Below are 15,090 nucleotides of genomic sequence, written 5' to 3' on the forward strand. Positions count from 1 at the left end.
AGTAAATTTGATCATAATGACATATGATATGATACAGGATGTAGAGAAACTACCCAGTAGTAGAACTCTAAAACAGTTTACAATATAAAATAAATAAATAAAAAACTAATATATAGATTTAAAAAAAAAAGGAGTTATTTAAAAGTAATACTTAAATGAATAAATAAGTTAAAAGAAATAATTTAATGAATAAATAAGTTAAGGGAATAAATAAGTTAAACACAAATCGACAGGCCCAAAAACTTAAATCTATTTTCAAGGTAAAATATATCCTCCATATTAGAACAAAAGGAGTGAGACAACGACATAGATTTCATTAAATTAATCAAAAATTGGAATTAAAGTTAAAATGCTTGATTGTTCCCTAAAACATCGAACCCTATCGAAATGAATCGATCAATCGGAATGACAGCAAAATCAAACATGGACGTTCAGATTGTAAGGTTAAGTCGAATACATTACGGATAAAATTCATTAAAGACAATTACTATCATTAAAGTTTTAATTGTAAGAGGTACTGAGAAGTTCCTCCCCTCCACCGTCTCAGTTAACCTACATTTCAAATTTTGAATGATCGAATTCCAGAATTTTCCTTTACTCTATCTGACTTAACTTCACAATCTGAACGTCCATTCTTGGCTTTATTGTTATTACGACTGATCGCTGGGGTTCTTTTATGTTACAGTTAGTTTTGTAACTGTATAGCGGATGACATTCAATTTTTATGTTTATTTATTAATTACTGTTATGAAAGACTGGTATTTGTTAAAAATGTTTTAATAAATGAGCACATATTAGGCTCAGAAATGTAAATAAAATTTGACTTTGTGTTCTCAATTCTTTTTTTCCAATGATCTCTATAAACGTCCATATTGTTAAAAAAAAAAAGAATTTTAGATATTATCTTACTTCTGTAATCGACCAAGAAAAATTGATTCCTCCTCAAAATATGATGTTTTATAAAAAATCCAGGAAACCCCCCAAAACTATATATCAAATTCAAATATATCGAATTATAACAAACTAGTTTAAACTGGAACTGGTTAAAACAACCGTTTACTTAAAATTTTAATTATCTCACTCCCAATATGAATAAATGTTATGCGCGTAAACTATAACAATTTTTAAAATATGTAGGAGATGAAAAAGATTTAACAGTTATTTATTTTCCGACGTTTCGACCCAGTTAGTAGACCTTCAAAAGAGCTAGAAAGATAAAAAAAAAATTAAAAATATTTTGACATGTACGATATTAAAAACATACAATGGACAGATTATAATTTAAGATTAATAACTATATTACTTAATAAAAAAAACTTACATTTGTCTATAAAGGAGTGTTCTACTTTGCTGTGATATAGCTAACACAGGGTTTGTGCCAGAACTGAATAGGGATACAATAGAGGATGGTTAATGTGATTTTGCTTTGGTTTAAAAAAAAAACGTAACTGTTCTTTTTAACAGGTAGTTAGTCCGTTATTTCTGTTTTGTATGTAGTCTAATTACATCTTATGTGTTTTAAGAATAACATTATAATTAACAACATAAAATATAAATAAACTAAATACAAAACAGAAATAATGGGCTGACTACCTGTTTGAAGGAACGGTTACGTTTTGGAAAAACCAAAACATACCCACAATTTACCTTCCTCCATTTCACTCCTATTCTGGTACAAACTGTTGTATGACGGTAATGTAGAACACACAGTAATAGACGAATGTAATTAATGTTTTAATTGCAATAGTTATTAATCTTAGATTATGCTCTGCACATTGTAGTTTTTTTAGTAATTAATTCAAGAAATCCTTTTTTCTAAAATCCTTTTTTTTTCATTGTAGTGCAGGACTATACAAACTATAAAGTTGACAAAAGGAGTCTCAAAATAGTTGTCTTGTTGACTGATTCTCAAGATCCACAAATATATATATATACATATATATTTGCTTTATTTATGTGTATGTATAACGATTGATTATGATCAACTGTTATAAATATTAGTAACGAATTATACTTATACTGTAATAGTTGTTCAAGATCCGTTAACTAGCCACACAAAGCTTTCGCTAGTCATATGTTAATAACAGTTCAGTTATTTCCAGCCTTTTGACCAGCTGGAAAATACTACACAATTTATCATGTGTTGATAGGTAATGATTTAAGTTTTTTTTTTAATAAAAATAAAAAGTTCACCCGCCCGAACAGGGACTTGAACCCTGGACCCTCAGATTAAAAGTCTGATGCTCTACCGACTGAGCTATCCGGGCTAGTGAAGTATACACATTATGATAAAAATGAAAGAAACATTATTTATCGCGAACGGTTCGATATTTCAATCATTATTATAACTTAAAAAAATTAATTGGCATGTTTTATTAAAAAACTAAAAATAATTTTAACTGAATTTATTAGTTTAGTTTATTATTTAAGGTAATCAGAATAAAAATAATATAATGAGAAATACTTGACAATAGAAAAAAATAATCCAAAAACCTTTAAGTCTAAAATAAACCGGGAAATGCCTTACACCTCATACGATGTCTCTCTGGCTTCGAATTCAGTTGATTTAAAGCCTATGGGAACATTATAACATATAAATTGTTAAAGATTTCACTAGAATTTGAAATATTAGTAGTAACTAATTACATTAATACTTCCTTTAATTAACATTACCAAATCACAATTAATAAATATAATAAGGACCATTAGCTGAACATTATTGGCGATAAAATACAAATTATTATTGTAAAGACTAAAGATGATAATTTCAACAATATTGATTTTGCTTTCTTTTTGGAAGCAACGGGCAGATCATGTTGATATATAATTATTAATGATATTTTTTAAAAAAATAAAATAAAACTATCAAATTATCATATTCATTAGGAAATGAATTATATTATTTTATTAAACCTAATAAAAAAAAAAGAAAAAGATTATCGCCCGAACAGGGACTCGAACCCTGGACCCTCAGATTAAAAGTCTGATGCTCTACCGACTGAGCTATCCAGGCTGACTGTGGGAGATCGAAACATAACTAAACTTGAACAGACTATTTTTATAAGTTATGAGTAATGTAGAAATGTTTTTCTTTTAGATATAATTAAAAGAAACTTACGTCAATAGAATCGAAAAATTTTTTCGACTGGTTTTTACTTTTTGTTTGACAAAAACTGGAACAAATTTGGCCACGTGTCCGTCTTTGATGTCGTTAAATATGTTCCCTCCCACCCGGAACAGGTTGGAGGAGCTCTTTATGTTACTCATACATACATACGTCGTATTAACTACGAAAATGTAGTATCGCTCAGGTCTGACAGTATATCTTATGAAATTTTATCATATTTTTTTTAACTTTACGTATGACTCATTCTCGGAGGACACACCAAAAATACCAGTAATTTAACTAAACAAGCTCAGACTTGAATTATGAAAGTTTGAGGCCAAATTTGAGACTTTACAATGCTCTGGAACCGAGTTACCAAGGAAAGCTTATAAGCCGTCAGTGTGTCCGGTGATTTAAACACCGTGTGCGAGGCTTAACTCTTACCTACCTAAGTGAATTAAAACAAAAAAAAGTGTAAACTTTTAATAACGTTATTAACTCCGAGTATAAGAAACTCAATAAAAAAAAAAAAAAATTCAGAGTAAATGGTTTTCCAGGAAAAAACCTAAATGCAATGCACTACATTTGGCACTGGACACCAAAGTCGAGTAAATATAGTTTTAATTATGATGATATACACCTCCATAAAATTAAATTAATTTATAATTAAGGTACATTACTGAGCTATTGGATATAATCATAAAAATATACGTCGGTCATTTTTAAAATGCTGCATAAGACCGTACAGGGGGAATAAAAAATGGTGGCTGTTTCAAAGCGATAAATAAAAATAATTTTTTAATCGGAGCTCTATATTTTAAAAACTACCAACAAAACTAGAAAATATAAGAGAACATTATTTAAAGAAGAGTAAATTTGCTAAAATATGAGTTCTACTAGAGTTATTTACATTAAATATTTTTTGACATATAGCTTTTTAAAAAGCAACGTTTCAGAAAAATGTTGTATGGGACGTACAGAAAGATAGTAGTTTGTGAATATATATCGAAAAATTTATATCTCAAAAACCATTTGACGTACAGATGTCTATTATCACTCAAATTAAAGCTAGTTTAATGAGCTTTAAAGTAGTTTATGATGTTTATCTTCGTAGCTATTACGAATCTTATGGATCTAGATATATATTTTTTCAAAAATCTAACATTTTATATGAACAACTAGAAATTAACATTTTGTGAGTTTATTTTGTCAAATATCATAAAAACTACTACTCCTACAAAGATAAACATAATTAACTATTTTGTAGTAAATTTAACTAGTTTTAATATGAGCGCTTGCAGACATCTGTACGTCCAATGGTTTCTTTAGCAAATATCATGAAAACTACTATTCCTACGAAGGTAAAGGTCATTAACTTCTGTATAGTCGATTAAACTAGCTTTAATTTGAGTACTAATAGACTTCTGTACGTCACATTGTTCCTGAGATATAGATTTCTCAAAATAAATTAACTAACTACTAATCTTTCAGTAGATTTTTAAGAAATTTTGCTTTTTAAAAAGCTATATCTCAAGAACTATTAGACGTAAATAGCTCTTTTAGGGCTAATATTTCAAAAAATTTACTCTTCTTTAAATAAAGTTTTCTTAAATTTTCTAGTATTGTTAGTTTTTAAGATATAGAGCTCCGAATAGAAAAAATAATGTTTTTTTAAGGTTTTGAGACAGCCGCCATTTTTTATTCCCCCTACCTATACTTGGCAGACTCATCAATTTTGACTAGTAATTATACACAGTTTTCATTAAAGAAATGAATAGAGTTTCTCTGTGTTCGGTGGGAGGAAGGAGGAAGCGAAAATAAAAATATCATATTTTTATAATTATAAGGGTAAATAATAATCATCTGAATCGTTCAGATTTTTTTCACAATTTACTTTTGCATGTAAATATAATGAGTATGGTCCTTGAGGAAAATGCAGCGTCAACATTTTTCGTTATTTTCTGTCGGGCGACTGTTAATCGGTTTACTACGGTTTCCCAAAGTTTTTTTTTTTTTTGGTTATGGCCTCATCCAAAGGTCAATGGTGTTGAATTCGGGTAAGAATTCCAATGTTTTCCTAATGCTATAGAAAATACCTTGAGAGATTCTGTTAAGCTATAACATACATCTTTTTGGGTTGGAAAATGATGGGTAGAGATGGAATTTATGTGTAATAAACCAAATAATTTAGATAAATATGTAAAAAAAGCAAATGAAAATTAAAAATTGGGAAATCTTAAACATTAAAGAAAATGTTCAACTGATTTAATTTTAATAGATAGTAATTTAATGTTTTGTTTTTTTTATTTACATTCTGTCGTAGAGTTCAAACAATTCAGTTTAAACAAGTCCAAACAAGCATATTCACAAACACATAAATTAAGTGATAAGAAAATAATAACTATGAAAACAAATTAACAAAATTAAATATAAATAAAAATAACAAATTTAAACACATGCATTATTAGTTACAATATTTATAATCAAACTCTGAACCGAGCTTGTCCCCCCTCCCCATTGAGAAGGAAAAAGCAGGACTCCAGAAGATCCCGACGCATTTTTATCAACAGCGGCTCAGGTGTTAAAAGCCAGTGTAGGCTGAGCAAGGGCGCATGCCGCACTCGGTGTAGCTATGTACAATCAAATGACCTTTAATATAAACTAGGTTCTTATCTAAATAGTTTAATGTGCCTTAAAGATCAAAAAATCTTCCTCTAAAGTACTTTTAATGTTATTTATTTACAACAATTAACAATTTTGAATAGTTAACAATAAAATAAATTGGATGCATGTGAATTATGAAAAAAATTATAAACAACGAAGGAAGAAAAATGTAGAATAGAGATTGGAAAATCGAAGGCAGTGAAGTTTGCCCGATCACTTTCATCTGTACGCGGCTGAATAATATTTTGTTAATCTGTTTTATTCCCAGCAGAAACAAAGTTGATATGTATTCGTTATTCGCACCTATAGAAACCAATAAAATACCAATTTTTATATCAACTGAAAATTTAAGATTTATTGCTTGAAATTTGCGCCTTACAGGCTGGAAAGTGAAAATTGTGTGATCTGTGCACCAGGGATTTTTAGGAAATGAGTTATTTCATCAAGAAGGAAACCCCTCATTTGTTGTACAACCTTTGGTAATTTATGTATTTCGAGTTGGACCAGCCTTGAGGCTCACATTAAGTGTTTTTTTATCTCATAGGTTTCGATAAAACAACCAATGAAGCAGTATCCAATGTCATGACAGACATAATTAACATGGTGTGTAATGTTGATATTAATGTTCAATGCCTCCACCTTGACTTTGAATTTCAAGGTTCTTAAAAAGATAAATAAACTATAATCCAATAATTACTATCATAAATTCAAATAATATACACATATAATTTTTTGAAAAGTCCACATTGTGATACCTTAATAAGGAGTATCTATAGTGAACATAAATGATTTTTATTTTAATTGATCATGTTTTATACTCATCATTGTCATATCTAAATTTTGTTTAATCCGTTTGTCAGTCAAATAAACTGCGTAGTTCTGTGCCCACCTCTTATTCATAGTTACAGTTAATGTTTCAATATTACATGGGGTCAGATAAACATTCCTGTTGGAGGGTAGCAGCACCACAATTCCTTTTCTTTTTTTCTTATGGTGGCATAAAGCACTGCGGCAAATGAGGCCTGTTGCGCCTGTACATCGCCAATACTAACTTCGAGCCGGTAGCAGTATGGGTTTACAGCTGGGCCGATTATACTCACTAGGCTGTGACCAAGAACTGCGAAGGGACGAACCCTTAACGTTTCTCTGAAGTTGGAAGCTGGCTGAAAGGCGCAGAATAGTCACCAAGCATCTTTCATAAAGCTTTGCAATACAACATGCCATGCAATACTTCTAAATGAAACGCCTAATTAAACGAACTTAGATGTGATGAACGTGGTGTCTCTCTTGCGGAATCCCCTCTTCTTCTCCGACTGAGATCAAAGTGCCCACTCCATTAGTGATCCTCCCAAACAAGCAGGATTTAGAAATCTCAGATCAAAAAAAGATCACGTTGACTACATTAGGCAGGAAATAGAGAATGGTTTCCAAAATCAGGAACTTGCTATTTGGATAGAAATAGAAAGTTTTTGATTTGATTAAAGTTGAGTGTTTGCGGCTTTAACGCACTTGCTCAGCCTCCACTGGCTCATTACCAGTGATGCGGCGAGAGGGATTTGTTGGGTTCTCTTGAGCTCTGCTCTACCCCTCACACGTGGGGGATAGAGTGGGCTCAGGGATCCTCAGGTTGATTGTGTAAATATAGTATATATTATTTTATCATTATGTTATTTTATTTATATTTTATTTATTTTAGTATCTATGAGATCATCCATCACTATTACCTATTGCCCACAACTGTGTGGCAGATTGTAATATCTATCAAGTAAAAAAAAAAAAATTAATTAACAGTTAATTAACGGAGTTTGAACAGAGGGCCTAGTCCTCGAAATGGCAAGCATAGGAATAAAAGGAAAGTGATGGGAATTTCCTCAATTTGCGAAACTTCACTCTAGAGGAATAAAGAGTGAAGTTAACCCAATTAAGAACCGAGGTCCCAAATTCCCAAGAAGGACTTCTATCTCCAATCTTGTAAATAACATATGGTTAGTCCCCATTTTACGGTCCATAAAAAGAGAGCATCAAGTGCCATTTGCATCCGATATTTTGTAGTTTGATAGTTGTAGTCTAACAACAAATTTCCCTGTCATCAGTCTTCAGCAAGGCGCTAAAATTCAATAACAAGCACAACACCCATGAGTATAAGGAATAAATTATATTCAGCGGTTCGGTATTGGTCCTTTTTAAACCCATCAGATGCTGAATTCTGTAGTCACCGAACATCTGTAATCTTCAGCGCTTACAGTGCCTTTTTTAAAGTCTGCAATCCTCATCCATTTGCTCCAGATTCTGTAACCCAATGGGTATAGATGTGTAATCCTATATCATTGTTTTCTAAATGTTTTCGAAGACTTGGGACATTTGCTGCTGACTTCATGTGAGTTGGGAAGACAACCTTTTCTCGTATATTGGATGAAATAGTTCTTTAGTTCCGGGCCATGAAATTCTGTATTTGTTTGACGGTGATTCCCAGTTTTATTGTCACCGGTGGGTGAGACCGTTGATACCCGTGAAGTTGCCTCAACCTAGTTGGCTCCGTTTCGCATGAGTTTTCTGTAGTGCAATTGGATCTTCACTTCCGGAGGCCTTCAACTAGTACATTTATTTTGAGCTCGTCGAAGAGGTCTATGAAAATTGCTTTTATCGAAAGTATATAAAACAATATGGTATTTACAGTGTATGGTATTACAATTATATATAAATTTATAAATTTTCACAAGTAACGAACTAAGATAACATTGTCTGCTTTAAACTTATACAACTTGAATAGCTTCAGCAGTCCTTTCCAGGGGGCTCCGGCACGATGATAAAGTGGATACATGCAGTTATCGCTAGAGCACGCGACTGGAAGCAGTTACAAATTCCTATCTAGAATGAAATATTCAACAATAGTCGATAAGGACGTTTCGATTGTGACAATCATGTAAATTGCTGAAAACCGATAAATATGTCAAAACTCAAGAGCTGCAAGGAAATGGAGAGGTATCAATATTTATTGGCTAATATAACTCACATATCAGCAATAAAATGAATCGACTAAGAGAAAGTGATAAAATTGTATTTGAATTGTAAATAAGACCGATAACCAATAGGAACTATATTTTCGATGATAAAATTTATTTAAATTTAAAAAGAATGGGTTCTAAACTAAGGTAGCCTTCTAGATTTGTTGCCAGTTGGTTGCCGAACTCGAATGGTTTGAGTCTGAAATTGAGAAACTGTTAGATATCGAAAACCGCTGAAGAGATGATCCTTAGTATTCCTGCTTTCTTTTCCACATTTCTGAGCGCGTTGCAGACTTACTTTCCTGAACAGGTAGATCCGAACTTGAGGACACGGAACACACCTCAAACAGAAGTAGCCAGGGCTTATGACTTCATTATAGTAGGGGCTGGTTCAGCTGGTAAATGGTCTACTTTATGTTATTGTTACAAATTAAATTAACTAGAGTAACTCTAATATGTTGCACAGGATGTGTACTGGCCAACAGGCTGTCCGAGAACCCCAATTGGACGGTCCTTCTGATAGAGGCAGGGGGCAATGACAACTACATATCCGATACCCCGTTCCTCGCCGAGTTCCTCCTCAACACAGAAATAGATTGGAACTATACAACAGCCCGGGAAGAAGGAGCATGTCTAAGTATGCGTTATAACTAAATTTTAAATAGTTTTATTTTTTTAAATCTGACTTTAGGTGCTGTTAAGAACTGAAAAGTCTTAATTTATCTATATTTTATACATTTCAAAAGAATATTGGATTTTTTTTTTTAAGATTAATAGTTGTATGTAAAAAGAGATTTTAAGTACAGAGGTCCAGGGAAAATTAACGCTCACTAAAAAAATGTGTGTATCAACTGTCATATTTGTGATAGTAAATTAAAAACTATTGGGGTGTGATCAGAAGTATTTACATTCCTGAAAGATATAGTTAGTTGTCATATTGTTATTACAATACTGACATTTTGAAGATGTTTGTTTTGGGATGATGTAAGTATGAGAGGGTCATGAGTGGTCTATATCAGTCACTACATCTTACGATTTCAGATACATCATTTATTCATTGAACTCATTCCATGATTATTATTATTTTGTGTTATTATTTTATATACTATTGAGTTAATAAAATATTTTTGTTCAGTTTATTCATATTCTTTCATGTTAAATTTAATTAACTCATCGACACTCTCGCTATGTCAAACCACTCTGCAATCTCTACCACATATGTAATTCCAATGTTACAATTTTTAAAGTATCCACTTACAAGCAAACCAAATATCATCACAGACAATATAAACATTTATGGAGGGGGCATACCTTTTGTAACAGAAATTAAGATCTTGGCGTATTAAATTAAAGACCGCTATGTTTCATGGACACCCTACATTAATAAACTTAGGCCCTATTGCTGACCGGAGTTAAATATCTTTTTAAAAATCTGTTGGTAATCACGCTTGAGTTATACAAGACTAATATAATTCAATTATATAAAATGCATGTACTGAGCAAGTTAGATTATGCATGTACAGTTTACGGATCCGCTAGTAAAAGGAAGTTCGAGACGCTATCCAGGATACAGCAGTCCAAACAGCCACAGCTGCATTTCGATCAAGCCTCAATTGCGAGTTTTGAGGCTCATGTAGAATCGTTTACAATGACATTGCATATACGAGGCAAATTTTAAATTTTACATATTTCATAAAAGTAATTTCTCGACAACACTTACTTACCTTTTAAGTATATATTTTTGTTAAACAACAAATTCAAATAAATCTCAAAATTAGGCAACCATTACCTTGAACTTGGACCTTAAACCTATACCGACACCTTTGCAACTACAATAATTTTGTCCTGGACATTAGTTACTGCTAATTTCTAATGCCTCATCACTTCTTCTTTCCGGTGGAGCCCAAAAACCTCTGTTTCCGTTCGTCTTCAATTGTTGCCGTTCTTCACTGCTTCAAATATGCAGCTAATCATTTTCCTCTCAAAAATAATAAGAGCCTTTTCCTCCGAACTTGTGAGAGCCCAAAACTCAACACCATATAGTACAAGAGCCAAAGGGAAGAAGAAAGGCAGCTACTTTCCCCCAATTTTTTTATTACTATCATGAAAACTATGTATATTTACTAATCAAAATTATTGAGTCAGTCAAACATAGTTAGGGGGTATACAAAATTGTGGGCGTTGCAAAACGCTAATATAATTTTTCTTTCGCAGCTCCATATCTTTAAAACTACTTACAAAACTGAAAAATCTAATAAGATAAAATTTAAAGAAGAGTAAATTTTCAAAAATAAAACAATAGTTTCCAAGATAAACTTAAAAAAAAAATTTCATAAAAAGTTAGAAGAAGTTATTATGAGATATCTGTATCTCAGAAATTATTACACGTACAAATGTGTATTAGCGCTCAAATTAAAGCTAGTTTAATTTCATATAGATTAATTTATCTTCGAACGTGTAATAGGTTTTATGAAATTTGTCAAAATATATTCACAAGATGTTGATTTTTAGTTGTTCGGACTAAAAATTAGTTAAATGAAATACTACATCTCAGGAACCATCAGACGTACAGAATCTGATTGTTCTCGGATTAAAGCTTGTTTAGTGTAATATAAAATTGATTATGACGTTTCATGATATTTCCTAAAATTGAAATTGATCTCTAGTTGTTCGAACAAACTATCATATGCAAATATCATAACAATTACTACACCTACGAAGAAAAACGTTATAAATTCTTAGTGCATTTAACTAGCTTTAATTTGAGGGCTGGCAGATATCTATACCTGTAATTGTTCCTGAGATATTTTTTTTCATAAATCAAAAATTTTGAACGAACAAATAGAAATAACAATAATTTGTGAATTTATTGTAGCAAACCTCATGAACATTACTACTCCTACGAAGATAAACATCATAAACTACTTCTTCGCAACATACTGAGCTGTCAGTAATTAATTGCTCAGAAGAAACATTAAAAATCGGGACCAGACATATATTTGTGCTTAAGTACAATATTCAGAATTAGTATCACCAATACAAAAATATTGATAACATACCAAATAGCGTCAAATTTCATGAATCAATCTTGAATAAAGATTAAAGTTTTCATTTTTAAATTGTAATTTTTGAATATATAAAGTAGTGTACTGTCTAGAACTTTATTTAGTCTACTTTACATTTCGTATATTTAGATTAAAAACAAAGGCTGCAAAAGGAATAAAAACTATCAGTTGTAATGTAAATATTAAAACCAATTAAAAATTAAATAAAATATACTTTAAAATTAAACATAATTTTATTTTATAATGTTCAACAGTTTGGTTTTAATAAATAAAAGAAGCATTTTATACAAAGATTTATTATTTGAACAAAAATATTCTAAATTAAAAGTTTATTATATAAGTTTTTAAAATCTCTCAGTATGTGACTTATAAACATTTTTTTACGTCAACCTCAGTCGATCACGAAAAATCTACAGTTAATATTAGACATATTCAAAATATCTGGAACTAGAAAGATATCTGAAGATTTTTTTTTGTTAGTTAGAATTGATTTTTAAAATCCGGTTATTATTACTGAAACAAGGAGCATTCGGCCATTTTGATGTGTTTGATTTTAATAATTTTTCCTTCTTTATAGATCAATCTAGTAGTATTTTCCTAATTGTCATGGCTGTGATATACTAGTTTTTATGATTGCTTTCAGCTGATAAATTGTCTAGTAAATTGAAAAATTAACTAAATTGTTCCAAAACTGAAATGTTTACATTATAAAGGTTGAAACGTAAAAAGGTCAACAGGAAATTCACAAGGGACAGAATTCGTTCTACCTCTATATAACCTGACGACGATCTCGTCAGCCACCATTTTGAATTTTTTTTCAACATTATGGTTTATTTTGATTGTTTGGTATACGAATAGGACCAAATTGATTTTTCTTTTAATCAATTATTTTTTTTATAAATCAATAAAAAAAAGTCACAAGACAGAGATGGTTACTTTCAGATGTCAATCATAGTGAAATTGCAGAAATCTTATATTATATATTATATCCTATACTATTATATTATTATTATTAAAATCAAAACATTTCCTCTTAACTGACTCAACGTGTGAGATAGGGACACAGGTTCTGACTTTTAACTTTTCCCCACAAACTGCGCGCAAAATGGACCTTTAATAAATTGTCAAGTTATATTATTATTCTTATATTATCATTATTTCTTATTTATTGCCATAGGTACTGGTGGAATATGTTCAGTGAACAGAGGGAGAGTGATTGGAGGTTCCAGTACTATCAACGATCTGATTTACGTCAGAGGTAACCGACAGGACTATGACGACTGGGAGGCACTAGGCAACCATGGTTGGAGCTACAAAGACGTATTACCTTATTTCATCAAGGCGGAGAATATGACTGAAAGATCCTTAGCCAACTCCAAGTATCACGGCACCCGAGGCCCTCTCACAGTCCAATACTCGAGGTTCGTCACGCCGTTTAGAGATGACTACGTAAGGGCTGCAATAGAACTCGGTTGGCAGTTTGGCGACTACAACGCTAAGAACCAATCTGTCAGCGGTTACCAGCAGACAAATCTCAACGGACCTCTACGCGAGAGCACTGCAAGGGCATACTTAAACCCGATAAGGGACAGGAAGAATTTGGACATAATCTTAAATTCCTTTGTAAACAGAGTCATTATAGAGGATAACGTTGCAACAGGAGTTGAATATTTCAGAGACAACAACACTTATAAAGTGCTCGCGTCGAAAGAAGTGATCATATCAGCTGGTACTGTAGACACGGCGAAACTTCTTATGCTTTCCGGCATTGGTCCCAGTAAGGAACTGCAAAAACACAACATCGACGTCTTATTGGATCTCCCAGTTGGTTCACACTATGTTGATCATGACGATGTTATTATCTTTTACGAACTTACTGATGCTCCTACGGTTACCCCAAGCGTGTGGAGGACAAATGAAAGTATCTTGGCGTATGCTATAAATAGGAAAGGACCATTGACCCTGGCGCCACTAGGGTGTGAGACTTTATCATTCTACAATCCTCAATCATCGGAAAAACCTCCATCTCTTGAGACTATGCATTGTTCAACAGGAAGTATAGTATCGGACTCAGAGGGGAATAGGAACATCTTGAGATTTGTCATTCTAAACATAGAACCCTACAGTGTAGGAAACGTGACGCTAAGGAGTAATGATTTCAGAGATCCTCCAATTATCCAACAGAATATGTTCCAGGACCATAGAGACAGGAATAATTTAGAAGAGGGTGTCATGAGGTTGATGCAGCTCATGGAGACTGAAACTATGTCTAAGTACTCTCCTCAGATATACGAGGAAGGAATGCCATTTTGCGCAGGAAGGACGGGGAGCGATTTCGCCAAGTGTGCAGTAGAATATTACTCGATCCCTGGAGGTCATTGTATTGGGACAGCAAAAATGGGTCCTGATTCCGATCCGGACAGTGTCATCTCTTCAAAAGACCTAGTGATCAAGGGTATGAAAGGACTGAGAGTCATCGATGGTTCCATTATGCCAACCCTCCCAAGGGCCAACACCAACGCAATCATCATCATGCTTGCTGAGAGAGGAGCCGACATCATCAAAAATTATTACAGGACTGAGTAATAAAGGATTACTATATGGCTTGTGGTCTAAATTGTGAGGCCACTACTTAACTAAATTTATCGCTAGTCCAGAAGAATAATAGAGCAACTCTAATTTTTGTTAAATTGATATTATGGTGTTGTTGGGCTGGAGATCCACCAAGTAAATGCATTTTTGAGCCTGCTAACATCAAGAAGTCAATTTCACCAAATTTTACAGTTCCGTCATTTTAGAAACAACCGTGAAATGTTTTGTTATTTCCATACAAAACACTAACAACAAAACACTCACAACAACCAAACACACCATCTCAATAATTATGCAAAACCAAGGTCTTCCTAAAAAAAAAAAAATATATTTTACTGTGCTTCAACATAAGCAATCGAAATATAAATGAATAAAAGTGAATTAAAAACTTTAATAATTAGCATTAATTATTTCCAACATTCATTATGAAACTTATTAACCAGATAAAATATTATTTATAAATAAGCATATGAATGTCTGAGTAAAATGTAGGCATATTTGATTATCTAATATCAAGGAATCGGCTACTAAAATGAAAACTTAAATTTAAACTGATTTCTCTAGGAAGGCTTCGTATTATCAAGTTTTATGATCATTTTTTATTATCAAACCGACCATTTTATATTTCAGACATGTAACAAAACTAAACTTCCAATAC

General features: G+C 32.1%; 2 protein-coding genes and 2 non-coding genes across 4 annotated transcripts in view; 2 read left to right on the forward strand and 2 right to left on the reverse strand.

Annotated features, from left to right (window-relative positions):
- The window catches only part of LOC106690164 (lipase 1), an 18,795-nt gene extending 12,359 nt beyond the window's left edge, over nucleotides 1-6,436 (forward strand). Inside the window, exon 7 of the mRNA XM_067045142.1 lies at nucleotides 6,315-6,436. Within this exon, the coding sequence (XP_066901243.1) occupies nucleotides 6,315-6,436 (122 nt within the window). The remainder of the gene's footprint in view (nucleotides 1-6,314) is intronic.
- On the reverse strand, nucleotides 2,195-2,267 carry TRNAK-UUU (transfer RNA lysine (anticodon UUU)). The gene has a single exon. It is a non-coding gene; the product is annotated as a tRNA-Lys (tRNA).
- TRNAK-UUU (transfer RNA lysine (anticodon UUU)) lies at nucleotides 2,941-3,013 on the reverse strand. Its single transcript has one exon. It is a non-coding gene; the product is annotated as a tRNA-Lys (tRNA).
- A 2,529-nt stretch (nucleotides 6,437-8,965) lies between the features above and the next one.
- Nucleotides 8,966-14,823, forward strand: LOC106690149 (glucose dehydrogenase [FAD, quinone]). Its single transcript, XM_014435479.2, has 3 exons — nucleotides 8,966-9,173; nucleotides 9,242-9,412; nucleotides 13,018-14,823. The coding sequence occupies exons 1-3, from the start codon at nucleotides 9,017-9,019 to the stop codon at nucleotides 14,424-14,426; spliced, it is 1,737 nt and encodes a 578-aa protein (XP_014290965.1). The 5' UTR covers nucleotides 8,966-9,016; the 3' UTR covers nucleotides 14,427-14,823.
- Nucleotides 14,824-15,090: the final 267 nt, after the last annotated feature.

Source organism: Halyomorpha halys, unplaced genomic scaffold, assembly GCF_000696795.3.
Source record: "Halyomorpha halys isolate HHAL.00 unplaced genomic scaffold, Hhal_1.1 Scaffold50.1, whole genome shotgun sequence".
Taxonomy (NCBI): domain Eukaryota; kingdom Metazoa; phylum Arthropoda; class Insecta; order Hemiptera; family Pentatomidae; genus Halyomorpha; species Halyomorpha halys.